We start from the raw sequence: 27,507 nt of genomic DNA on the forward strand, positions 1-27,507 counted from the left end.
ACTTATTACATAAAGCAGAAAAGACATCATAGTTTAAGTCAGATTTTGGATCCACAATAAAGCTTCAGTTTAACATAAAAAAAATCCATATAATTTCCAGAAAAAAAAAAAAGAACACAGGGCAGTCATTAACAATATAGTTAATGATCTGAGCTACACTGCCCCAATCATAGTATGGAGCAGGGGTGTTCAACCTATATCGCGGAGCGATTTTGGTCGATCTCTTGTGTATTCCTCCTTACAAATTTAATTAAAACTGAAAACATAATATTTTATTTATCATTATTTTGTATTATTTTTAATTCGCTTTAAGTGTATTGCTATTGTTTATTTATTTTTCGTTAAAATTGTCAAATCAGTAATTTTCTTATAAGTCCAGGTAAATTAATTAATTTGGATCAGTGGAAGTCAAACAGCGAGCCAAAAGTGAATACGATTATAAGCAAAGTGTAAAAACTCGATTGTAGCTTAAATATTCCAAAGCACATTACATCGATTTTTTACTTAGGTTAAGTCCCATGTGAATATGTAAAAAAATAAACTTTGTTTGTCTCGGTATAGTTTGTATTAGATGTTTTTGTAAATAACTCTTTTGAAGTTAACTGTATATAATGCTTTAATAAGAATATGTTAGTGTTAAAAACAAAGGCAATGTTTTTGTCACCGAAGCTGTACATGGCGGCATTAGAAAGATTGTTATTGAAACTTGTATGTATGAGAAAGGCTTGCAGACTCTAAGTGTAAACATCTCCGAAGTCAGTCAGAAAGAGTTCAAACAACTTTCCGCTGGCCGGCAACTTACAATCAAAAGAAAGCAGAGGAGAACAAAAGGCATGCCAAACTTGAAACTTAAGATTAAAGATTCATACCAATTCTTTGGGGGGTTGCCAAACTTCATGCACGGTCTCAGAGGAGGTCTAATAAAAAGGGACTGAAGCAAGCAGAAGGGGTCCAGGTTCCAGAATTGCTGTCAGAGAGGAGGCCGCCCGGTTCAGAGTCGCCATCAGAGAGACCGCCCAGATCCACGTTGCTTGAGAGAAGAGTTTCCCGCTTCCAGAAAGGAGCTTCTCGGTTCGAGACGTCACTAGAGAGAGACTACTTCTAGGCCGCAGACAAGGTTTCAAATTGCCGAAAGGAAGAGTTCCAATTGCAGAGAAAAGTTTCCAAGCCAGGTTAATGTCAGACATTCACCAGTGTGTTGCATTTTCATTACAATTTGATGAATCAAATGACTTCACTGAAATTGATCAGTTAATGGTATTTATTCGCATGGTATTTCAAGATTATTCAAGTAAAGAAGAACTTTTGAAAATTATACCATTATTGAGAAGGACTAGGGGAGAAGACTTTTTTTTGGCATTTGATTAATTTGTGAAACAACACAAATTTCTGCTTTTTAAACTTGTGTCTATTAGTACTGATGGTGCTCCTGCGATGATAGGTAATAAATCAGGCTTCATTTCATTATGTAAAAACGATGACAAATATCCAGATTTTTTAACATACCATTGTATTATTCACAAGTACTGTGTAGTAAAAGATTAAACACAAAAGATGTTTTCAATATTACATTTAAAATTGTAAATTCTGTTCGAGGAAAAGCCCTGCAACAGCGGTTATTTAAATTACAGACAGATGATGATAGGGAACTTCTGTTGTACAATAATGTTCGCTGGCTCAGCAGAAGTCAATTTTTAGAACGATTTCTTGTATTAATTAACGATATAAAAAATTTTCTTGATGAAAAAGGAGATATTTATCCACAATTGAGTGATAAAAGATGGTTGTTACACTTATCATTTTTAGTAGATTTCTGAAAGAAATTAAGCAATTTAAATTTAGAGTTACAAGGTAGAGATAAAAATTTAATTGACGTGTTAAGTTCAATAAAAACTTTCCAACAATACTTGCTTTTATTACAGAAAAATATAAATTACCGTGAATTAAGACATCTCCCATATTTATTAAATTTTTTGAACAAAATCAAGAAATGCTTCACTATGATTTAAAAGAATTTATTCGTGAAATAGAATTATTGAGGAAGAAATAAATTCAAGATTTAAAGATTTTAATAAAACTGAAATGATTGTATCTTTTATCAATAATCCATTTCAAGAAAACTTGAACATCACAGAAATTTCAAATAAAATTAGTGGGCTGTTTGATATAAACCAAGCTGAAGTAGAACTTGAGATAATAAACATTCAGAATAGTTTATATTTAAAATCAATAAACAATGAAGTCATTTGGAAGTATGCACATGAAAAATTCCCAATATTAACTGATATTACGTGGAAAATTCTTTCATGTTTTGGATCGACATACCTGTCAGAATCTGCTTTTTCAAATATGACCGTCATAAAAAATCAGTTAAGAAACCAAATTACAAATGATCATTTGAATGATTGTCTGTGATTGGCCACTTCTTCATATCAACTTGACTATGAAAATATTGCAAGGTCCAAACAATGCCAAATTTCACATTAACTTTTTTTTTTTTTAATCAACCAGCATTTCCTGTAACTTGTGAGTTTGTAATCAATCTGTTGTTTTTTCTAACTTTGGTTTTCCAAAATAGAGAAATAAATATTTTATTCCAATATATTTGTTTTTTTTTGTTGTATTAAAATATTTTTAAAAATTTATTTAAAAGTGATAAATAAATTTTTAAATACTCAAATAAAGTTTTTAGTTGTGTATTTTTTTTTAGTTGTTTATTTGTGCGTGATCAGATATCAGCTTGGGGGAACGTGATCTATATAAGAGAATAGATCGCCGAATAACTTTTTATAGAAAAGTAGCTCGCGTAGTAAAAAAGGTTGACCACCACTGGTATAGAGAGTCAGTCCATTTCTGGAGCATCTGTTTGCATCTCCTATGTCCTGCTCTAATTCAGCTAAGTATAGACCAAAGATGTCTTGGAAAGTCAAAACCCTTTACTCTGACAGTTGGATTAGGAATAGCGTGTATGTGTAGCATATGTATGTGTAGGTATGTGTAGCATACAGGTGTGTTTCTGCCAGTATAGTTTCCAGGCTGATGTGATATCAAAGGCTTCATGTAACATTTACGCAGCAGTTCTCCAAGCAAGTTGTCTAGGTTTCAATCTGAGTAGCTGTGTAAGAGAGATGTGTCTTCGTGTAAGGGCAAGTCACTGCTCTCTCAACAATTTTATTCCATAGGTAACCTAAAGCTCTTTTCCTCTGTAATGCAGGAGAAGAATATTACTAAGTGTTGGAAACCAGTAAGTTGGTGGATCTTATTGTTCCACCAACTCACTGGTAAATTTATTGTTAAATAAATCTCTTGGTTTGGTTAAGACAGACATCAATCAGCTGTGTGGGCAACACTAATGCCAAAGTAGTTGTTCATAATGTACTAAAACTTGCACACTAAGAAGAACCTGCAATGAAGTAATCTTCCTTGGTGACCTTAATGTCCACAAAACTAGCTCTCTTCCTTCCAATTTCACTGACCAAGCTGGAAAAGAGGCTGAAGTATTTGCTGTAAGCAGGCATCTAAAGCAAACTTCCAGCCTAGTTGGCTGAGTGGTTAGCATATCCACTCTCCAACCAACTGCGGGTTCAAATCTCGCTGTAGGCACAGATATTTGTGACTGTCCTTAGGTGAGATGTGCTTCATCACCCAGTGTGAGAAAAAGTTCCATGTTTTGTCTCTTGCACAGGGTTTCTTTTAGAATAAAATTCTGCAATGAAGTAATCTTCCTTGGTGACCTTAATGTCCACAAAACTAGCTCTCTTCCTTCCAATTTCACTGACCAAGCTGGAAAAGAGGCTGAAGTATTTGCTGTAAGCAGGCATCTAAAGCAAACTTCCAGCCTAGTTGGCTGAGTGGTTAGCATATCCACTCTCCAACCAACTGCGGGTTCAAATCTCGCTGTAGGCACAGATATTTGTGACTGTCCTTAGGTGAGATGTGCTTCATCACCCAGTGTGAGAAAAAGTTCCATGTTTTGTCTCTTGCACAGGGTTTCTGGACTATGTTAAAAATAAATTTTAAAAACTATACAAAAAATATACAAAATCAATAGGGAAAAAAAAAACCTTAGTTCACTCACAATACAAATGTATTCTAAAATTCTATTATATACATATCGTTTATGTCAACTGAGGCATTTATTAAAATTATCTATATTTCACTATTCTGCTTTGCCTTTGTCTTTATCCTTAATTAACCTTCATTTATTATGGTCTTATTTATATATTGAAAATGAGAGCATAAGATGTTATTCAGACAATACAGGTATCTGAAATCATATTCGCATTCCCCGCTTTAACTTATTTTATCCTTTAGTCAGTTATGGCAATTGAATAAAATCATGCAATATATACTGGAACACAAGTTTGAATTTTTTTGGAAGTGGTGCACTGACACTTCACAGTTTCAATATGTTGTTTACAAACCATTTATTAAAACCCAAGGAATATTTACAATATACACATTAGATAGATACAAATTCCTTATTCTTCCAAACCTTAGTTCTGAGCTATCACAGGACTTAAACATAACATCATGCGATCGCAAGACACACACTAATCAAGTTTAAATTACTAGTACTTATACAATGTCTCATTGGCATATTACACACAATAGATTCATGCATTCACTGTACATATTTTCAGAAATACAGTTACAAGTTTCCTTCTTACAATCCTTCACATAAATCAAATATTCCACAGGAATCTTCCTATCTTTTCTTTCACTCACTGTGTTGCTCCTTTCTTTCCTAATGTCTCCCTCATAATGGCGATCCATGTGGATGATAGCCGAAGCTTCCTTTTCCTTTCCCGACCACGAACGGCGGAGGTTTTTGGATGAGAGAACGTCCTAAGGATTCTGAAGACAGACCAATGAAGCTTCTTTTTCTTTTCCCGACCAAGGATGGCAGTAATCACAGGCAAGAATAAGCACTGAGAACCTTCTATATTGTTTCTTCTCACAAACAATCCTTCACATAAATATTCCACAGGAATCTTCCTATCTTTTATTTCACTCACTGTGTTGCTCCTTTCTTTCCTAATTTCTTGACACAATATCTCTCTCGTATTGGCAATCCATGTGGATGATAGCCGAGGCTTCGTTTTCCTTTCCCAACCACGAATGGTGGAGGTTTTCAGAAGAGAGAACGCACAGAGGATTCTGAAGACAAACCAACAAAGCTTCTCTTTCTTTTCATGACCAAGGATGGCAGCGATCACAGCAAGAAGAGTAAATATTGAGAACCTGGGACGATTCTGCTTACTGACTAGGTGCCTTATATATGTTTAGGCTTCTTTTGTTTTCACATTCACGCACTTTTCAAACCTGTCACATACTTATCCCAGGCGTGTTGATGTCATCTTTGCATGCTTTTTCGAATTCTTTGTTCTTAATACTTGCTGACGATTTGATGCGATGACGTCATTCTTTGCAAGTCTCTAACTTTCCTCTAGTGATAATCCTCTTTGTTCTTCACTAATCTTTCCATAAATTCGCTGACTCATTTGCCACATTATATTAACAAAGGAAATTCCTTTATGCTGAACACAATAACTTACAAGGAATAATATTTCATTGAACATTTTACACATCTTTTTAATACATTTCCTGAATTAAAACCAATGTAAAACCAAACATGATAAGCTATGGAATTACTTATCATGAGAGAGATTTTACAGTACTATCAGTTTACAATAAACCTTTTGCAGGTGGGAGCACACTACTCCTTAACATGGTCAGGCTACTTTTCCATTCTTCAGATACTTCTTGCGATCATTTTACAAAAATTTACCTATGTTAGAAAGAGGACCTTATCCCACACCCTGTTCAAAACTGTTGCCCACTATCCAAGCCATGGTTTTTTAAAAGGTGCCAGGATGGTGAAAGGGGATAAAAACTGCATATCATAAATAGCTTGAGATAAAAACTCCAACTTCATATGCAGTCTACAATGCAGCACACACACACACACACACACAAAACAATCATTAATAGTGATGTCTAACAATAAAATGGCTAAGTGTAGAAAACTCATGCCTGTACCAGTAGCAATCATGCCTTCAGGTACTTTGCAAAAGTTAGAAGCAATTTCTGCCCATCTATGCTCACCTTTCTCTCATCCAGATGGCACTACTATAACATCACCTAAAGCTGACCTCCTGGCATCATTCTTTTTATCCAGATGACCAGACAAATCACCTCCAACCTTGCCTGGATCACTGCATGACATTTCCTGTGGGTTTCTGCCAGAAAATCAAAAGAATCATGAACAACCTACATACAAAAAAAAAGGCATCTCGTCCTAATGATATTTCACCAATTGTGATTAATTGATTAAGAGATTTGCTCCCAAAGCAAGACCATATTCAGCCAATATGTAGAAAAAAAGGAGACAAGTATCTACTATCAAACTTACTGGTCTAACCTTGTTGATTACTAATGGAGAAGATCATCAACAGTCAACTTCTTCAACTAAGAGTTAACACTGATGTGGATTTACCGTCAAGATCCACAGCAGATCTTCATGTCTACACGTCCATAGAAAGGTTTAAAGAAATCTGTGCTGTTATGCTCAACATTTCCAAAGCATTTGATAGGGTTTGGCATTGAAGGCTTCACAGTAAACTGCAGTCTTATGGTATGCCTTCCATCTTTTGCAACAATATCACCAGTTTTCTCTGAGGTTGCTCACTGTGTGATATGGTGAAGGGTGTTCTCTTCAGCTTTTCTTACTAATGTTGTAGGTTTTACTCAGGGCCATGTTATTCCACCTGCATCTTTCTCATATTCAATCTGCTCTCACTAATCTCAAAATCTCAACAACATTTGCAGTTTTGATGGTGATGATGACACTTTCCATTCATCCTACTTGACAACAAACTCTGCAGCACTCGAATGTTTCAAGCTCCAAGATCATCTCCAGTCAGTCCCCTAATCAGTGATCAATACCATTCTTCAATGGAATGATGACAAACCTAGTCACCCTTAATGCCAACCAAAACGTTTCCCCCTTACAAAAAACAGTTTCCACATTGTATATTTTCTACATCACATATCTCGTCATACAGGTGACCAAATCTGTGCACAGTAATCCAACATGTGGCCAAATCATAGCCTTACAAAGAGGGATAATAACCTCCCTATCTTTACTTGTCAATATGTTCAAGTGATTACTGCAAGAATTCACTTACGACTATTATTAGTATTTATATGCAGTCAAAAGACTCATCGCAGGAGACCCACTATCCATTAACACAATACCTATCATACATCTCGTTAAACTTATTCACTGTTGGGGCACTCACAACCACCTTCAGCAATCCATTCCACTCATTCACCACTCTTCAAGTAAAGGATGTAGTCCTCACATCCTTATTAACCACACTCTTAGACAACTTCCAAGTGCAACCCCTTGTTTTCTCCCTATGCCCCATGTTTTGAAAAATTTCTTTTGTGTCAATCTTAGAGAATCCCTTTAGTAACTTATAAGTTTCTATCATATCCCCTCTCCTCTGCATGTTAGCTAAACTCTGCAACCAACACACATACCTTCAATCCATCCTCACAGGAAACATCCCACAGACCTATCACCAGCTTGCTCACTCATCTTTGAATCCTCTCCACCACCTCCCAGTTCCCTTGTGTTCAACACCCAAGTAATCCTCTGAGCTATTTTGCCAACTCTTGCAATATGTCCTCTGAATTTCACATCTCAAGATCTCTAGCCTCATCAATGTCCTGTAATCTAATTCCATCAATATGATACAAAGTATGTAATCCTCTCATCCCAAAGTGTATTACCATACATTTCACAACCTTAAATTGACAACCATTGTCCTCTGCCCACATTACAATTTATTTAAATCATCCTGCAAGATATCTATATCATCTTCATCAACTATTGCCCTCCCCAGTTCTACATTATCAGCAAACAATTAAATATACCCCTCAAATCTTCTGCTATATGATTAATGTACGAATTAAAAGTGGTCCTAGTACAGAGCACCGAGGCACTCCAATGGCCACCGTCATTCACCTTGATTCCATTCCACCATACACCATCTCTGATGTTTGTCTATCGGCCATCCCCCTCTATCCATGTAACTGACCTCATATCCATTTCCATTAACTTATGTAATCATTTTCCATGTGGTATTCTGTCAAATGCCTTTTGTGTTTTTTGCGAAGTCCAGCAGTATCAGTGAAGCCATTTCTTTATCCAATTCTGCTGTCACCTTATTATAAAATGTGAATAAATTATGGAGGCAGGACCTCCCTTTTACAAAGCCAAGTTGTAACCTATAGAGTATACTCCTCTCCATCCATTCCTGAATTTTACTTTTAACCAACTTTTCCAATACTTTAATCACTACTCCAGAGATACTAATTGGTCTATAATTTGATACTTCTGCCCTGTAGCCACCCTTATGTAATGGAACTATGGAACTATCTTATCCTCTTTCCACTCCCTTGGAACCTTGCCAGAGCTGAGATTTACATTAAACAACTTTGTCAGAGGCACTGCGAGTTCACTTGCACATTCTCATAGCACATGATGCCATCCAGACCCACTGCTGCATTCACATTAATATTTTTCAATATACTGAGTACCTCCAGTTCATCTACTTCAATGCTCAGATCAGTCTCTGTCACATCAGTAACTGCAAAGTCACAACCTGGATGATATACCCTCGCAAAGTGATCACTAAATAACTGAACTATTTCTTCTGATTCTGTCACTTTCCTACCATCAGCAACGAATCAAGTTCTTTCCATAATTATTCTTTCTCTTGCTTGCTATATAGCAAAAAAACTTTTTTGGATTTACTTTGGCCTGCTTAGTTAATTTTCTCTCAAAATCTGATTTATCTTTCCTTACCATACTTGTTATTACGTGTGTTTGTTTAGTCATGAATTCTCCACAGGTTTCATTGTACAATAAAACTTTCTTGTTTATGGTTTATACTGCTCATGAGAATATAAACAAATGAGTAAATATATTGCTCATTTGTTTATATTCCTTCAACAATCCTTTCTTTCCTTTTTTTTTTTTTTTGCAGTTCCTACTTTATATTGCTACTAATCTACTTAATCCCTACTTGGTTTCATTCTGCTCATGTCATTAGTACATGAGAAGCGGTCAGGGATTATTTGAGCAAGGCAGTATCAGATCGCTTCCCATGCACTAATGACATTCATTCTATGCAGCTTCTTATGCCATGGCACTGTTCCACTCTTAACTTTGTTATAATCACCAGCTTTGTAGTTCCACATAAATCCTTTCATGAGTGAAAATTATGTGTTGAACAACATCCAAGGACAAGACTATATGGTCACTTTCCTCAATCAAAGGTAGAGTTGCTATGTAATTACAGATAGATCTTTTGATGCTATTATCAGGTGTGATAATAGCATCAGAAATGTGATACCAAACATTATGGTATCACACACAGAGTTTTTGCCCTCTTAAAATTTCTGCCTTATTCTCTGATGAGAACCAACTGTTCAAAATAGCTGTCATGCCAGTGAAACGTAATCTCAGCACTAAAAAAGAAAAAGGCAAATATATGAATTCCTGGCTGCAGACACTGTCTTTTATTATTATTATTATGGGCGACTCCAGGGAGTCCTTAGACTCATCGAGGGAAGCCCTAATCATCATGTCCACACAACTATTCAGCATTTTCACAGTATCTATCATACCTTGCCTTGAACTCACTCACTGTCATAGCACCCACAACAGACTCGGGCAGCTTATTCCACTCATTTACCACTCTAAAAGTAAAGAACCCAGCTCTAACACCCTTGCTAACCACACTCTTGCCCAGCTTCCATAGATGTCCCCTAGTTCTCCCACCACCAGTCCTAATCTCAAAAATATCATCTGAATTAATCCTATAGAAACCCTTCAGCAATTTGTATGTCTCAATCATATCTCCACTTTTCTGCCTATCACCCAATTTCTGCAACCCACAAATCTTCAACCTGTTCTCATAAGGTTCATTCCATAGACCTGCTATTATCTTGGTCACTTGCCTCTGGATCCTCTCCACCTCCTCCCCATCAAGAAGAAACCTAGGTGACCAAATCAGGGCACAGTAGACGAGATCAGATCATATCAAGGCTCGGTACAGAGGAACAATAACTTGCTTGTCTCTGCTCGTCAAAGTATTTTTCAACAACCAAGTGAGCTGATGAACTGATTTAGCCACTTTTGCAATGTGCCCACTAAACTTCATCTCCCTATCTACCAATACTCCCAAGTCCCTGGCCTCATCAATCTCCTGGAGTACAGTTCCACCAATGTGGTATATTGCTGCTAATTTTTTCACCCCAAAATGCATAACCTTACATTTTGTCACATTAAATTGACATCCATTCTCCTTAGCCCAGAACTCCAATCTATCCAAGTTGTCCTGCAAGATTTTGACATCTTCTGCATTCACTATTGTGCTAACTAACTTTGCATCATCAGCGAACAAATGAGCTGTTCCTCTTAGATCCTTCCCTATATCGTTAATGAACAAATTAAACAGCAGTGGTCCAAGAACAGAACCCTGCAGCACACCACTAGTCAGACCACTAGTCAGCACACCACTAGTCAGACAGTCTTTTGGACTCTACTCCTGAATAAACTACTCTCTGATATCTCTCCATCAACCACCCATCTATCCATCTCACCAACCTTATATCTATTCCCATATGTTGTAGTTTACGGATTAGAATTCCATGTGATATCCTGTCAAACCTTGGTATGTTTTATGCAGAACATACCAAGGCAACTCTGCTGCCAAAGATTATATTCCCATAAGAAGTCTGGTAAATTTTGAAACTTTTAAGTTTCTTTCTACATTTGGCCATAAAATATGGATGGATTCATAATACCTTCTATATTAACAACAACAGATTACTGAAAATTATTAAAGACAGATTATTAAAGACATTTTAATTTTTATTTTTAAAATTAGAAATTTTTATTCCCATTGAAAAGCTTAGACATTGGTTAATACATTCTTACTAAATAGCTTAAGGAAATTACAATGTACAATAGAATATACATTAAAATAAATTTTAATACACTTCCAATATTTCAGTAACGTCACGTCGCCATTATCACAAGAACTTAAATACAAGACAAAGTAAATGAGGAACCAAGCAGGAAAGTATTCTTTCTCCTAAAAGTCCTGATGGAGCGGGCAACGTTGGTATTCTTGGCTGATTGGGCTGAAGGTCTTCTGATGTAGGTTTACCAAATTTGGGACAGTCTCATGCAACCAAATTTGTTTAGGTTTGGATTGTTTCTTAGGACTGAGGCTGATTCCATGAAAAGCCTTTCGTATTTGAATTTACTACGGTGTATTTGCTGTTTTAAGGATACTTGTGACATAAGACTGAATGATATATGCACGTAAACACAAGAAAGATATTTAATTAACCAAATGTTTCGGTCTGGAAATAGCAGACCATCCTCAGTGGTATTACAAGAACAGTTTTAAAAAATACAAGCTAGAATACTAACAATAGATCGTTAAAAATAGAACACGCCGCGTGATGTTATATCACTAAGTATTAAATATAAAAAGGAATATTTTGAAGTAGAGACATGATTGGAAAAAAAAAAAAAAATTAATGGGTAATCTTGATTAGACTTTCCCAGATTTTTGGTATAGATATACAGTCATTACGATTCAGGTTGGGACGATGGAGCAAGGCCTCCACGCTTTCCTTGAACAAATGTTCGAACCTATCACGGGATCTATGTAAGAGGCGAGTCCTGGACCAAAAGATGCTGTGGTCAGTTTCAATTCTGTGTTGAGCCAATCCAGACTTTTCAGGTTTGTTGTGAAGAATGGAGGATTGATGTTCTTGGATTCTTTTTTCAAGAGAACGTCCAGTCTGTCCAAAATAGGAGAGATCACAGTTGCAAGGAATTTGATAAACTCCAGTAAGAGATAAAGTTGAGCGTTTGTCTTTAGGAGAAGGAAAATGAGAAGACAATTTGTTAATAGGTGAATATGTAGTTGTTAAATCATATTTCTTTTAAATTCTTGCAATAGGTTCTGAAATACTGGAGATATAAGGAATAGGCACTCGACGTATTGAAACTTTGTTGTTTTGTGGAGGATTATAAGAATTGAGAAGATGTTGAGTACCTTTTTTTAGAAAAGCCATCGAGTTTCATGTGTTGTTGGATAGTAGAAAGTTCTTTCTGTAGATAATCAAAAATAGAACAATTAGTTTGGCTCTTCTGATGAGGCATTTTATAATTCCTGTTTTTTAACATGGATGATGGGCTGATTCTTTAAGAATATAACGACCTGTGAACATTGGTTTCCTGTATACTGTAGTTGTAAGAATATTTGAAGGTGACCGGATGAGGAGAACATCTAAAAAAGATAACTGGTTGTTTTCTTCTATTTCCATAGTAAACTTTATACGATGATGCAAGGAATTAATACTGTTTAAAAAAGAAGGTAAAGAGTTTTTGCTGTGAGGCCAAATAGTAAAGATGTCATCTATATATCTTACCCAAAAAGATGGTTGAGGGAAAATAGATGAGAAGAGGACTTTTTCTAAATGTTCTAAATAAAAGTTGGCTAAAGCAGGAGAAAGAGGACTTCCCATGGCCATTCCTTCTACTTGGCTGTAAAATTTATTTTGACATACGAAATATCCAGAATATATTACGAAATAGAATAGTTTTATAATGTCTTGAGGAAAGATGTCAGCAAGTCATTAAAGTTTCCTTGAGAGGTACATTGGTATATAAAGATTCTATATCAAAGCGAACCATCTATTTTGGACAGACTGGACGTTCTCTTGAAAAAAGAATCCAAGAACATCAATCCTCCATTCTTCACAACAAACCTGAAAAGTCTGGATTGGCTCAACACGGGATTGAAACTGACCAGAGCATCTTTTGGTCCAGGACTCGCCTTTTACATAGATCCCGTGATAGGTTCGAATGTTTGTTCAAGGAAAGCGTGGAGGCCTTGCTCGATCGTCCCAACCTGAATCGTAATAACTGTATATCTATACCAAAAATCTGGGAGGGTCTATTCAAGATTACTCATTAATTTTTATTTTATTTTTTCCCCAATCATGTCTCTACTTCAAAATATTCCTTTTTATACTTAATACTTAGTGATATAACATCAAGCGGTGTGTTCTATTTTTAACGATCTATTGTTAGTATTCTAGCTTGTATTTTTTAAAACTGTTCTTGTAATACCATTGAGGATGGTCTGCTATTTCCAGACCGAAATATTTGGTTAATTAAATATCTTTCTTGTGTTTACATGCATATATCATTCAGTCTTATGTCACAAGTATCCTTAAAACAGCAAATACACCGTAGTAAATTCAAATACAAAAGGCTTTTCATGGACTCAGCCTCAGCCCTAAGAAACAATCCAAACCTAAACAAATTTGGTTGCATGAGACTGCCCCAAATTTGGGAAACCTACATCAAGAAGACCTTCAGCCCAATCGGCCAAGAATTGGGCATTGCCCACTAGGGGACACCATCAGGACTTTTTTAGGAGAAAAAATAGCTTCCTGCTTCGTTCCTCATTTACTGTGTGTTGTGCTTACGTGCACGTGTCTTGTATTTAAGTTCCTGTGATAATGGCAGCGTGACGTTGCAGAAATATTGGAAGTGTATTAAAATTTATTTTAATGCATATATTGTACATTGTAATTTCCTTAAGCTATTTAGTAAGTAAGTAGAAATTTTAAAGAGATTATTAAAGAAATTAAAGAAAAAAGAAGATTATTAAAAAACAGATTATTAAAGAAAAAACTTGACCCTTGCTCACACATAGCATTCATTTGTTTTAAGTTTAGCAACCTCTCACATGTGGGAGTGATATTGTAAAAAATAAAATAAGCATATATGCATTATTTAATAGTTTTCCAAAATTGCAAAGGATCAAATAATATTGCTCTAAATGAAGTTTTATTAATATGGTCAAAATGCTTTTTAGAAACAAAGAAAATATTTTGCTTCAAATATCAAATTAACAATTGATATTTAATTTAAGGTAACTTGAAAATTGAAATTCAATTAATTATTATAATGACAAACTACTTTGCAGAATCTTAAAATCTTATAATTGCTGAAATCCATATACTGTAAGTTTATTTAAGAGAAAACTGTATAATCACAAAACAAAAATTCACTCACTTTCTCCAGGGTAAAAGCCTCTTTTGGTCATGGCATTCAAGAATCCATTCCTTTTGGACTATACGACCACCAGAACTCTGTACTTGAATGTATTTTGGGGTGTTGAGAAATGCACAACTGAAATAATGTAACATTTTCAAATAATATATAACTATTTTATGACAAGTTATTCATTATTGAAAACACAGGCATGAGAATTAATAATGATAATTTATTAATGCAGATATTTTATTTCAGCCTGAATCTAACAAGCAATCATCAGTGCATAAGAAAATTTGCAAGATGGAGCACAAATAATGGACTGTTATTTCCTTTCACAAACATGAGCCACATGCTAAAGTGACATATAACAGAAGGTAAATAAATAAAAAAATAAGCTAAAACAATATAAAAGTGAAAAATAAAAATGAAAGTTAAATGACAAAATAAAATAACAGGAAAATAAAAAATAATAAAAGAAAGGAAGTTACTGATTGCCATTTATATGGAATGTTCTCTTTATAAATTTTTGCTACAGATAGTCATTCTGATTTAAGGTTATGGATCATAAAATTGCTTCTGCACTCTCTTTAAACAAACAACCACTCAAAAAATGACACTGATATAACAGCTGTGTGTTGGATTAGAGGATATTATAGTTAGTATCCACTCCATGCTATGCCAGACCAGATTTTTCAGACATTATGTAAGACTGGTGTTCCTGTAGTAATTTTTTGACAAAACATCCTGCTTATTCAAAGAGTGGAGGCAATCACAATAAACATCAGAGATGGAGGGAGAGAGAAGCCTGTTTATCTTTTGCAGAGGGTAATCAGAAGGAGATTTTATTAACAGGAAAGAATATGAGAACTAAATTGTATCTTTTAAGGATCTTTGAAATGTGTCAAAGATGCATTTTATCTACTTTAAAATGAAGACATTCTATAGCTTGTAGCCTGATGATTTAGACTAGATCAACTTCTAGTTGGAGATTCTCGGGGTTGGAGCAGACAACACGTGTTCTATTAAGTATCTGATGATGCTCATTTTTGAGATGGATGATGGCTTATGTCTGTGAAAGGGAATAACAGTCCACTGTTCATGCTCCAAATTTGCTTGTGCACTGATGATAACCTGTTAGATTTGGGCTGAAAATACCTGCATTAATAAATTATTATTGTTAATTCTCATGCCTGCATGTTTCTAATAATCTCATTACTGTGTCACAAGTGCCATTAAAAACTCATTTAATTAAAGACCAGAATAATTCCTTAATCCATATTAATTTTTTATGATGATAATCTCACCCAAAAAGGTGAAAACCAATAACACAGCAGTACTGTGGTTCACAGATCTCACACAAGGAAATAAAAATCAGTTGTTCCCACCTAAAGAAAGAAAGAACAACCTTCACCAATATCTTTGCATCAATGGGCATTCAAACTTGCAGCTTGCTAAGCAAAGTGGCAAAACTTAGCCTAAAGAATTAAATGACCCAGGTCAGTGTAATCATTTAAACATATAATAGTATAACCTCTGCATAAAAGAAATGAAACTTAAAGCCTATTAAACAGATGATGCTTGATCATCACAAAATTATACATTTATCTCTCTATTTATAGTTTTTTTCAGATAGTGATATACTAATTTATAATAATCTTTAAATTATATATAATTTTATGAATTTAAAATTATAACTGCACTTTAAATGAAATATATTTCAAATTTAAAAGTTCATCACTATCCTGTCCAGTAGTAAGCCTAGTGACCTGTTATGGTCTTGCGTCACCTCTTAGCTGGTCTTCCTGGAGGTCTCCTTCCTCTAGAGATGTATTGAAGAACCTGTTGGGTATCCTCTTCCTGTCCATTCTGTTTACATGCTGTAACCATTTTTGTCTATACTGCTGGACATATGTATTAAGATATCATATTTAGTTTATTCATTATATCTTTACTTTTCATATGGTCTCCAGTAATGTATATCCTGAAGTCCTCATAAATTTTACTTCAACTAATGTAAGCCATTGTTCATCTAGTTTTCTGATGGTCCAGATTCATTCCTATAGGTAAGTATTAGTCTTGATCATGTTGTGGAGGCTTACTATCTACTATGAAAACAGCAGCACTGAGAAAGGATTAAAAACACCATTTTAATTCTTCCAATATTTTATCTCAGTCACAGAGGCATCTTCAGGGAGTACATTATAAAACTTGTGTAACACACACATGCGTGTGCACACAGCTATTATATATTTCAAATATATTTCAGCCTTAGTAAACTTGAATCATTTAACTACAATAAAGATAAATGAAATTTGTTTCAGTGAGAATTATATTACTTACACTAAATGTGTACAATCTGATGTCCAATCACCCTTATATTTTGCTCCCATTTCAAGTGCCTTATCTCTTAGCTCACCTCTGTAAGGATTCTGAAAGCCACTTAAAGCAAACACAACTTTTTCCATAAGTCTGTTAAATGGCTTTTTCTTTTCAACTATGAAAATAAAAAGTAATTCCTCAGTTCCATTATGTAAAAAAGTATTTGTAATAAGTTTTATAAAAACACTTCATAAGTGAATTTTACATATTTTTAAAAAACTTTTTAGAAGAAAAGGTAAAATTATACTTGAAATGAATCATGTGATACAATTTGAACTACTATGAGTTTCAAAAAGACATCTTTACCCACACAATTTTATAAAAATTGTCTCTTAAATTAGTGAAATTTTATATCTTTCAATATAGAAACCAATTATAAGCCATATACTGGTCATATACTTCACTGCAAAAATTGCAGTGAGGTATATGACCATAAATAACAATAAATTACAAAGTTGTTAAGCTAAAATTGACAATAGGCAGCATACAACATGCCCACAATAAACATCAGTCAGCAAATTTATCACCCATCTTAATAGGCACACTCCAGAAATCATTAAACTCCCTTCTCATCACACAATTACTATCACTCTCATGGAACTGAATGTTCACCTTAACTCATCTACATTTTTGAGACAATCCCTTAAGCCATATCATGCATCCCACCACCATCCAGCACATTCCTGTTGTGATAGCTCACACATGGAAACTCACCATCATGTTCTGATTTCCCTGTGAAGACATATTCTCTCCTCCACTCAACAACAATTTACCAAGCTTATCACTACCACTCTTGCTTAGATGCAAACCATTCTCAGCAAAAAGTTCACTCTTATCTTTGAATTTATTTCAGAGATGAGTATACACAAAGTCTTGCCTCTTATATATCCTTGCTATCATACTATTCATAATCATTGCCATTCTTCTCAGCTGCTTACTATTATACCTATCTTAAGGATAGGATTATATTTCCTAGGCTTTTAATAACATTCTCAAATCCCATGCTGCCACATTTACAATACCTCATAAATCATTTATTCCAACTGGCACAGTTGAATTATCTCTAATTCCTCCTCTCTCTACAGTCTTAGTCATCCCCTAATTGTACTGCTTCTCAAACACACTTTCAGTGCCTATTTTGATTTTACATTTTTGATAATCAAATCTCCAAACAATACTATTCTCTCTCTATCTGTTTTTCTCTTCCACTGTTTTACATTCCAAATTGCTGCTACAATCAATCACCTTTAAATTCTCATTTATTGGCACCTCTTCTCTTCCAACAGTCAGCCTCTCTCACTCTCTTCTAATTAGTGTATCTCATTTTGCACCCACATTAATTCACTCATTAGGCTCCTCATTTCTAGTAGTATGGATATTAGGTTTGTCAGTTTTATGCAGAAGCTGTGTCCCTTATGCCAAGATCGATGTCTTGTATTATACTTGGAGTACTTTGGATGTGAATAACCCAGACATAAGAAAACTAGGAACTAATACTTGAGTGTCTCTGCATGCCCCTGATTCCATGAAATGAGAGAGGGTGTTGACCTCTCCAGCAGTATTAAGAATGAGTAGCATATCTGTATCTGAAATTAATGTAGCAAATTGGTGCAGACTGTCAGATGGAACAGATACACTATCTGTTGTTACCACAGATCCTTCTACCAGCACAGAACTCTTTGCAGATGAAAGTAATTTCTGTGTGAGTCTAGAGTGCAGAACAGAAACTTGAGTTAGTGAATAGTTAAGTGCCAATAACTCTGATCTTTCACTTGTAATCGACTGTACCTCTTCATTGATATTCATATGCACCTCCAATGTGTCTGGTTCCTTACTTCTTGATTGCACCTTTTTCTTTGACTTTTTTTATTCCTAGAGTTGCTAGGGATTAACTTAACTGCGACAATTCTGCATCATGTTGTTTATGTTGCTGCAGTAAGAGATAAGGCCTAGGAATTCGAGTGATAATCACATTCCTCATGCAGATTAGTTCCCGAAACATTCCATGTTGAACCAATCTCTATCAAACCCCTTACATTAGACTTTTAGCAGTACTAATGAGTGTAAACAACTTGTCCTGAGAAATGTTCATTTCACTCTTGTACATGAATTTCACTAATCACGTCCAGATCTGCATACTTTGTCATTGAGGATCACAATGTGTATAGAAATTTTCACTAAATAAACTTTAAAAGAATAGATTGCACACTGAAAGCACTATTCTGTAAGAATGCTGCCTTCACATATTGAAGTCACATCTAGGAGCGCTTCACTAGACAGTGAAGTGTCAGAGCTTCAGAAGACAGTAAGTGATCAAAAAAGAGTTAACATGTCAATATTGTGATTGTTCCATTTCAAACAGATTCCTGCATTTCCATTTTTTATAAGTTAATCGCAACTGTTCACTAGGTTTAAAGCAGCAGTGCTAAGTTGCAAAAATACAGCAATATCCTCTCAATAACAGATACTCTGTTCATCATGCACATTTGAAAGCTTAGTACTGCACAAGTTCAAAACTTAGTTTTTTCATTCAACTGATGAACTGACACTATTAAAGATGAACCTAAAGAACTGTCACATAAAAAATGAAGATTTTACCTACCTTATCTTGAGAAGTGTTAATATGTCGAGACTATCTAGTGAAAACACGTACTGTTAGATAGCTCCTGAAAAATCTGTGACATGTAAGGATAAGGAAGTCATTAAGTCTTTATATCAACATTCATTTCAGCATTGCATTTATCCTAAAATTCAACTTCCTATCTACTAAAACTCTAAGATCTCTGGCCTGATCAGTTACTTCTAGCATAATTCCATCAATATAATATGCCATTGTATTGGTGGGATAACAATACAACAAGAGATTTGACATCAGAAGTGATCATTGCTTAGTTTTAAGTAGAATAAAAATGAATCTCACATTGAAAAGAACAATATGTTTGAAAACAAGAACCAGGCTTTGAAGTTTCAGTGGCAAACTCGAAGAAAACAATACCTGATTCAGCTAGGAAGGCATGTGATGAAGTTATCTGAAAGGACAGATAAATAAGAACGCAATGGTAGACACAAGAAATTAAAGAGGCAGTCCTAGAAAAGAAGAAAGCATACTGAAAGTGCCTAGAAAATAAGTTGTCAGATGCTTTAAAAGAATATAAAAATAAATGTAAGAGAGCTAAGCTATGTATAAAAGCAGATACAAATCATGAGAAAAATTCAGTAAGAATCGCTCTCTCTCAGATATCCTCATGTCTGAGGACTCATGACCTTCCTGATGATGCTTCACCATTTCTTTCTCCCCTGTACTTCTCTTATTGCTTGTTTTAGTTTAAGTCTGGTGATTCTTAATATTTGGCCAATCCATCTGTTGGGGGGGGGAGGCTTCCCTCTTTTTCTTTTTCCACACGGTTTACCCTGGATGATTATTTTTTCCAGGCAGCTGCCTTCCCTTATGCATATGTGTCCAAAATATTGCACAATTCTCTTGTTAATTATGTTTGTCAGTCTTGTGTGGATATTCAGTTCTTCTAGGATACTTTTGTTTGTTCATTTTTCTGTCCAAGACACTCTTATCTTAATTCTTACTGAGAATATTCAGTAAGAATACAGAAGATAAATATCAGAAACATGGAAAAATGTTCCATAGGCTATTGAAAAAGTTTAGAAAAAGAAAAGATTACTGGAAAAGGAATAAAAGATGATAAAGGTGAGATGAACACCAAACATAAATATATTTGAAATGTCTGGAATAATTACTTTGAAGGGCTGTTAATGTAAAATGAAACAAGCAATGACAACAGTAGTCAAAATATTCAAGAAGAATACAAACAGGAGTAGAGTACACATTAATACTGGAAGTAGAAAAAGCTATCAAAAGCTTGAAATTTGGAAAGGCAGCTGGAGTAGGTGATTTTCAATCAGAAATACTCAAATATGGAGGTATAAAAGTTTTGTAGTAGTTACACTGCATAATTCAGAAGGCCTGATCAGAAGATTGAATTCCAGGTGATTGAAGCAGAGCTATCATAGTGCCCAGCTATAAAAAGGAGAATAAAACCAAATGTGAGAATATTTCTCTACTAAGTGTCCAAGGTAAAGTTTATGCAAGCATACATAAGAAGAGACTAAGAAAATTTGTGGAAGAGAACTTGGAGAACAACCCAGGTTCAGGTCAAACAGATGTTGTCATGATCAAATTTTCACTTGATGACAAATAGTATGAACAAAAAGATCTGTACTTAAGTTTTGTAGATCTAGAAAGGCATACAAAGTGCCCAGAGAAAAGCTTTTCAAAATGTTACAATTATATGGGATAACTGAGACATTATACATAGTCTATTTTTAATTTGTATGTCAGCAATTAGAATTGAAGGAAATGTAGGAAGATGATGTAAAATGAAGGTGTAAGACAAAGGTGCACACTATCCTCACTCTTATTTATCATCTATATAGACAGTATCATGAAAGAAACTGGCATTAAATCTGAATCAGAGATATCACACTTAGCTGTTTGCTTCATGCAGATGTTTTACTCCTAAAGAAATCCATTGCAAGCTTGAGATTTTTTTTAAACTAAACAGAATCACAGCTGCAACAAATTTTGCATGAAAATTGATAAAAAAATATTGAAAATAGGCAGGAACATAGTAAGCTTTAACTGCATTCAGAATGAAGAACCTACAAACAAGTAAAGTATTAAGCACAGTTTTAATGAAGATGGCAAATTAAATATAGAAATAGTAACATAACAATAAACAAAGCTTGTATGGTGGATAACCAGATGAATAAATTTATATGAATAAGAGAGAAATTAGCCAACACTAAACTAGCAATATACAATGACATAATCATATTAAAAATGAAAATATTAGGAAGGAACTTGGCATTATTAGCATTCAAGAATATGTTAGCAGAGCTAATCTAAGGTGGTGTGGTCATTTAAACAGAATGGGAAAGGAAAGGTGAGCAAAAGAGGTGTTTGATGCCAAGATGGCAGGAAAAATAATTCAAAGTCAGAAGTATCCTATAAGACAAAAATATAAGATTTTGACAATGATGGAATGCTAAAAAGTGATAGACTTTTAATGTAACTTAATTGTATCATACTGTCATAGTATTTGATACCACCTGAGGGTATGTGTATGTATCAGGAAACTGCTGATGAAGAATAAGAGTGGTGTACACCCTTGTCTTGCACTTCATTTCACACCAAACCATCTTCCTGTACTTCCTTTAATTCTCTATGTGCTAACTTACAACTTAAATACACACTTTACTATGCTTATAAAATGTCTATTTATTTACACCATCTATTGCAATATCTTGAAGAGCTTTTCTTTCAGCAGCTTGTTATTTGCCTTTTCCAGATATAACAGATCCTTGTTATATTCTCATGATTTTCAAACTATTTGTTGTGAAGTAAAAATCTGATTATGATAATCCATATTTGGTCTGAATAAGAGATTAAACAAGGATAATACAGTGGGGAAAGCCAGCTGAATAAATTTATACTGAATAAGAGAAAGTGGCCAAAACACTAAACTAACAGTATACTAGACAGTCTTTAAATCAGTATTAACTTAGGCATCTGTGAGTTATGAAACTGTGAAAACATGGAAAACCTCAATTATATTCTCCATGGAGAATCTATTGAATATTGAACAAAGAAAATATTTCAGCTATTTGAGCACAATTTTTAGTTAAGATGGTAAATTAAATATACAAATACACAACAGAAATGTGATGTGATGGAGAGACAATTCTCAGTCTTCAAACCAATGTTAACTTATGGATCTGAGAGTTGAGTTAGAAATAAATCAGTTGACTGAAGACTAGAGATTACGGATTTGAGTGTTCTCAAAAATCAGACCAAACAGATAGCATCAATGGCAGAATTATATGTAAAATGAAGATATTAAATAGGAAGTTGATATTAGCATTGAAGAATGTGTGGGCAAAACTAATCTAAGTGGTATATGGTCACTTGAATAGAATGGGGAAGAGAAAGGTTAGCAAAACAACTTTTTGATATCAAAATATCAGGATAAAGACACAGATGAAAACCAAGATCTAGGTTGATTGATGCAGTTACTAGTATCTGAAAAGACTAAAATGTAAGATTTGACAGTATTGGAGACCTGTTCATCAGTTTTACTTGTTTTCTTTTATTTCTTTATTTGTGATATAACAGTAATTAAATTTATTCTCATTCTCACTCTTCACATATTAATCCTTATGTTATTATAGTGATAAGTTTCATTCTTATCCCTATTCTCCATATATTTTACCTTTAAATCAACCCAAAGGATGTAGAGACAGTGAACTTCAATACAGAGGTGCTCTCTAACAAAAATCTTGCTCACGTCTATCACTAATCACTTACTGCAGTTCCCCCCCCCCAGTTTATCTGGGGGTTTTCATCCCACGTGGGCCTGCAAACCAGCCCCGTGAACACACAAGCTACGGTCATAGGATACCTCCAAATAAGGAGTAACCAACCTATTCCATAGGATTTCGGTTCCGAATGCCTACATGGTAAAAAGTGTAGGTCTACGCATGAGTGTAAAATTAGGATAGGATACTGTTCAGTATATTGCTACAGTTCAGCACAACAAATATCTTCATAACTGTTGCTCTATATGTTCTGCATTTTCAGTGACAAAGTATCACATCAGGATGACTGCTTTTGCAAAACGTGATGATTTCCTTAAGTTTGTGAGAATATAAATGCTTTCATGACATTTTCCTTCAGTTAAACCAAATCTGCCAAAAGTCAGAATTTCAAAAAAAAAAAAAAAAAAAACTTTCAGGAGCAACTACTGCTACCTTGTTGGTGATGAAATGGGTACCAGTATTACCATCTTCACTGCTGTAATTCTGAAATAATTATGACCACTAACTTCATATTTCCCAATACCAATGGCTGATAATACGAACATGAAAAAAGAAAGTGACTGATCATAAGGTTGGCTTCAACCTTATGATCAGTAAGAATGTGAATGTAGTGAAACCTCATACCACAATGCCAATGTTCATCTACCCCCCTCCCCCAAAAAAAAGGATGCTCCAAGGCCAACAGTCATCTCTCTCTCTCTCTCTCTCTCCATTAGGCTAGAAAAATAAAAGTTAGCCTAAGATATGCAGATGCTCTCTTTTATATAAAAGAGAGCATCTGCATATCTTTTATATAAAAGAGAGCACAAGGAAATTTTGTATGGAAAATACTGCAACAATTTTTCATACTATGGCAAAGTCTAATTGTTTGAAAAGTGTCTGTGCATTATGCTTATTAATCATGAGGGGCATGGATTGGTTTTAGTCATCATCTTGGCTACACCGCATCTGTAATTATATTCTGAACACACACATGTTAAAATGGCTTACATTGTAGGTGCTTTCAATATTGATGTTACTAACCTTATTGTAGCAGAGATTCATAACTTGTGAATTATAAATCTTTGCCATAGCAGCAATAATAAATGCCTTTCTGATAAATGTTAGAGGCATTTACTGTTTTACTGCTTCTCATAACTCTTTTATACCTTCTTCTTTTCAACCATTTTCTGTCCACTGCTGGACGAAGGTCTCCTCCAGTTCTTTCCACCTTTCTCTGTTCTTGGCAATGGTTGACTAATTTTTCCCAACAAAATTTGACAGTTCATCACTCCACCTTTTTTTAGGACGTCCTCAGCCTCGTTTCCCTTCTTTTGAAACCCAGTTCGTTAGTATGGTGGTTCACCGCTCATCTTCTCTTCTGGATAGATGTCTGGCCCATTTCCATTCTAGTCGCTTATGGTGAAGAATGATGTCAGTGATGCAAGTCTGGCTTCTTATCCAGGTGTTTCGCTTCTTATCTTTTAATGTGATGCCTAGTGTAAAATTAATGATATTTTATTTTATTCTTTATCCTTTTAATTTCAGTTCATTTATGTTGAACTGTGCCTTTGTAAAAATATCTATACTATTTATTTTCTTGTCAGTCATAATTCCAAGTTGTAATCAATGCTTGAGCTAGTCTTATCACCTTTAATCCTTTAGTCTACAATTTCATTCCCTCCCACTTCTCAAGGTCGTAACTATGCTACTTTCATGTGTGTGGAGTATAGATTCAGGAATTGCCTCTGGCTGGAACCAATTTCCTTTGTATAACTAGCTGACTTTCTCTTACACTGATCTTTAAAAATTTATTTGTATAACGACTGCGCCATTAAAGATCGCGCATAGGAATTGTTTGTCTTGCCTATACATATAAGAGAAATGCTCAGCGGAACATGGGATTATCTCTAAAACTCAGTTCTAAGTCAAGCAACATTTGAAACTTACTATTAGTCAGTTGTGGTTAACTTTCAGGACACACACAGGTTCTATATTTTTATGAGAAGTGCTTTGGTATGTCGAAATTAGGCAAGTTATTAACCCTTTAACTGCTATGGTCGAATTAACTCGAGCGCAGAAAAAAATGGCGACCTTGCTACGATCAAGTTAACTCGATTCGAATGGTTGGCAAGCCTCCCATATTCAGACAATTTTTTAGTATGGAAAGAATCATCATAAGATATTCAAACTTCGCGGGTAGGTTCCTCCATCTATTGCAAACCAATTGAAGTTTATTTGACTTGAGTTTCTGTCCTTATATGATATCTAAAGAGAAAAATTTGAACTGGTGCAACTAATCATATTAAGCACCTCTGCGCAATTGGAAGAACGACGATACATTGTGCCCTTCGATTGGAAAAGGTCTAAGTTCGATTCTCTTCATGACGGGAGGAATCTTTATATATGGACTTTTTCAATCGAAGGTGAGTTAGCCGATCTCATATGGAGGTAGCAGGGTTTTTTTCTCCCAAAAACTTGGGTTTTTGTTTTTCAGCCTGCATACAGACAAATCGGCTCTTCAGAACACACACAATTTAGAGACAAAAAATACTAGTTGTGGTGGAGGGCGGTAGATGGCGTTAATGTGGATGATTGGTAGTAGAGGTTCGGGTGGAGACCGAGAGTTGTACAGTAGGTGTCCTTCCGCGATGAGTCTTCGGACTCCTTGGAGGTGTCACGAATAATAATAATATGCAGCACGATGCATAAACTACGTGACTGCAGGGATTTCCAGGATGTCACAATATGGAGTCTACCAGTAAATATCCACATTATCTTACTGATGATCAAATTCATGAATTGTTAACAACAAATGAGTCAGGAGAAGAATTATCCAAGTTAAGTGAATTGTGTACTTCAGATGAAGAAGATCCTGGTGATTCTACATAAATTAATGTGTGTAATTTGCATAATCAAGTGGACACCCCTTGATTATGCAAATTTTATAAAATCCTATTATTGCCATTTTTGTGAGTGAACAAGTGTATATCAAGAATGTATGATGCTGTCCGTACTTCTTACTTCAGTAAGAATTTTAATTGATATTATTTATAAATTTTTTGCAAAATTAATTCAGCACATGGGACAATGTCAGTAGAATATAAAGTCAGCAGTTAAAGGGTTAACAAACAAGACAATTTATTCATACTAAGCCATGGAAATTACAAAATAAAAGAAGTAGGATCCCACACATATCAAATCTCATCTGGTTCTTATCAATTCTGCCAAGTAACAATGCAACGCACGTCTGGTTCTCAAATTACTCAAATCAGCATTTCAAGTCTTTAGCTCAAAGATAAAGACAAAACATATACGTTCACATATACTTCAGACATGTGGTTAGGTTCACACACACTTCAAAACAGTTCAACTCAGATCATTAACAGAATTATGCTTAACTAAGCTTCACATTCAATCTCCCTTCCAACATTAACTCTTAACAATAACACTTAACATTGACAAATGCTCATAATTCTTTGGATAACTATTTCACAATAATTTAGAAGTGCGGTTTTCTGACTTTACAACTTTACATTATGCTAGTAACTATATAATCAACAATCCCTGCTCTAAGGTTCACAATCCATAACAGTTTTACATTAATCTTACTTCAAACTTTTCTCAGCCAGTTCAGCATTCAAGATCCTAGAGATCACGAACATAATTTTCTTCTTTCCTGTTAGAACCGCAAACGGACACTACTCCACGGCAATTACAGTACAGCATTCTTGGAGATCGCTTAAGGAACTTTGCAATGGGATTCTGGAACAGGCCGACACTGCCGTTAAAATTCTCCTATCATCGTTGAAATACTACTAATGGGATATCCTTCCCCCCATCCTTGGAACAGCTGGACACAGGGACCTCTTCGAAGCGACACCGAAACAAGTCAGGAACAGAGAGCCAGAGCGATAGCTAGAAGCGGAGTGCCTGTCTCCTTTTTATTCTACCTTCACAACCTTGGAACTTCTTCAGATAGAGTTCCCCAGATGTTCTACCAGGGGTTCCTTCCCCCCTTATGAAGCTGCTGAGTCATGGTGGGAAAACCACGCAACTCGCTGACTTTCGTGCCTGGCAATAGTGTCAGGTCCACATTTCTAATCCTGTCTTGGCTATCTCTTTGTTTGTACAATATTGGCAGTCAAATAATTTAGCAATTCATTCTAATATTTAACCAGATTACACAAAACACTTATAAAAATTGTTAATTAAACCATATTAATTAGAATTGGGTATTGACTTTCTTTCTCAAGTAAAATCGGTATATAAGAATTTTGTACAAAATTCTCTCTATACAAGATTTTACACTAGCATCAACCTCTCCATTTTTCTTTGAGTTGGTACTTTATTTGCCAGTGCTTTTGTTAGTGACCAGGTTTCACAACCATGTGATGACTGGAAGTATACACTGGTTAAACGTCTTCCTTTTTAAACAGAGTGGGACATCATTGTTTTGAAAAATGCTTTTCAATTTTCTGAATGCACCCCAGGCAAGTTGAACTCTCCTATTTATTTCCTTTTGGAGTCCACAGTTTAGATCAATGAGATGACCTAAGTATGATACGAAGAGACTCTTTCCAAGACATTGT

The 27,507-nt window shown here is 35.0% G+C and overlaps 1 protein-coding gene across 1 annotated transcript in view; it reads right to left on the reverse strand.

Moving 5' to 3' along the window:
• LOC150094028 (DNA repair protein XRCC1-like) overlaps positions 1-27,507 on the reverse strand; it is a 191,547-nt gene that overhangs the window by 53,580 nt on the left and 110,460 nt on the right. Inside the window, exons 8-9 of the mRNA XM_090413044.1 lie at positions 16,508-16,661; positions 14,186-14,302 (exon numbers count right to left, since the gene is read on the reverse strand). Coding sequence (XP_090269170.1) covers positions 14,186-14,302; positions 16,508-16,661 — 271 coding nt within the window. The remainder of the gene's footprint in view (positions 1-14,185; positions 14,303-16,507; positions 16,662-27,507) is intronic.

This window comes from Typopeltis vanoorti, chromosome 23 (genome assembly GCF_054136105.1).
Source record: "Typopeltis vanoorti isolate ZY-2024b chromosome 23, IOZ_Tvanoo_1.0, whole genome shotgun sequence".
NCBI lineage: Eukaryota > Metazoa > Arthropoda > Arachnida > Uropygi > Thelyphonidae > Typopeltis > Typopeltis vanoorti.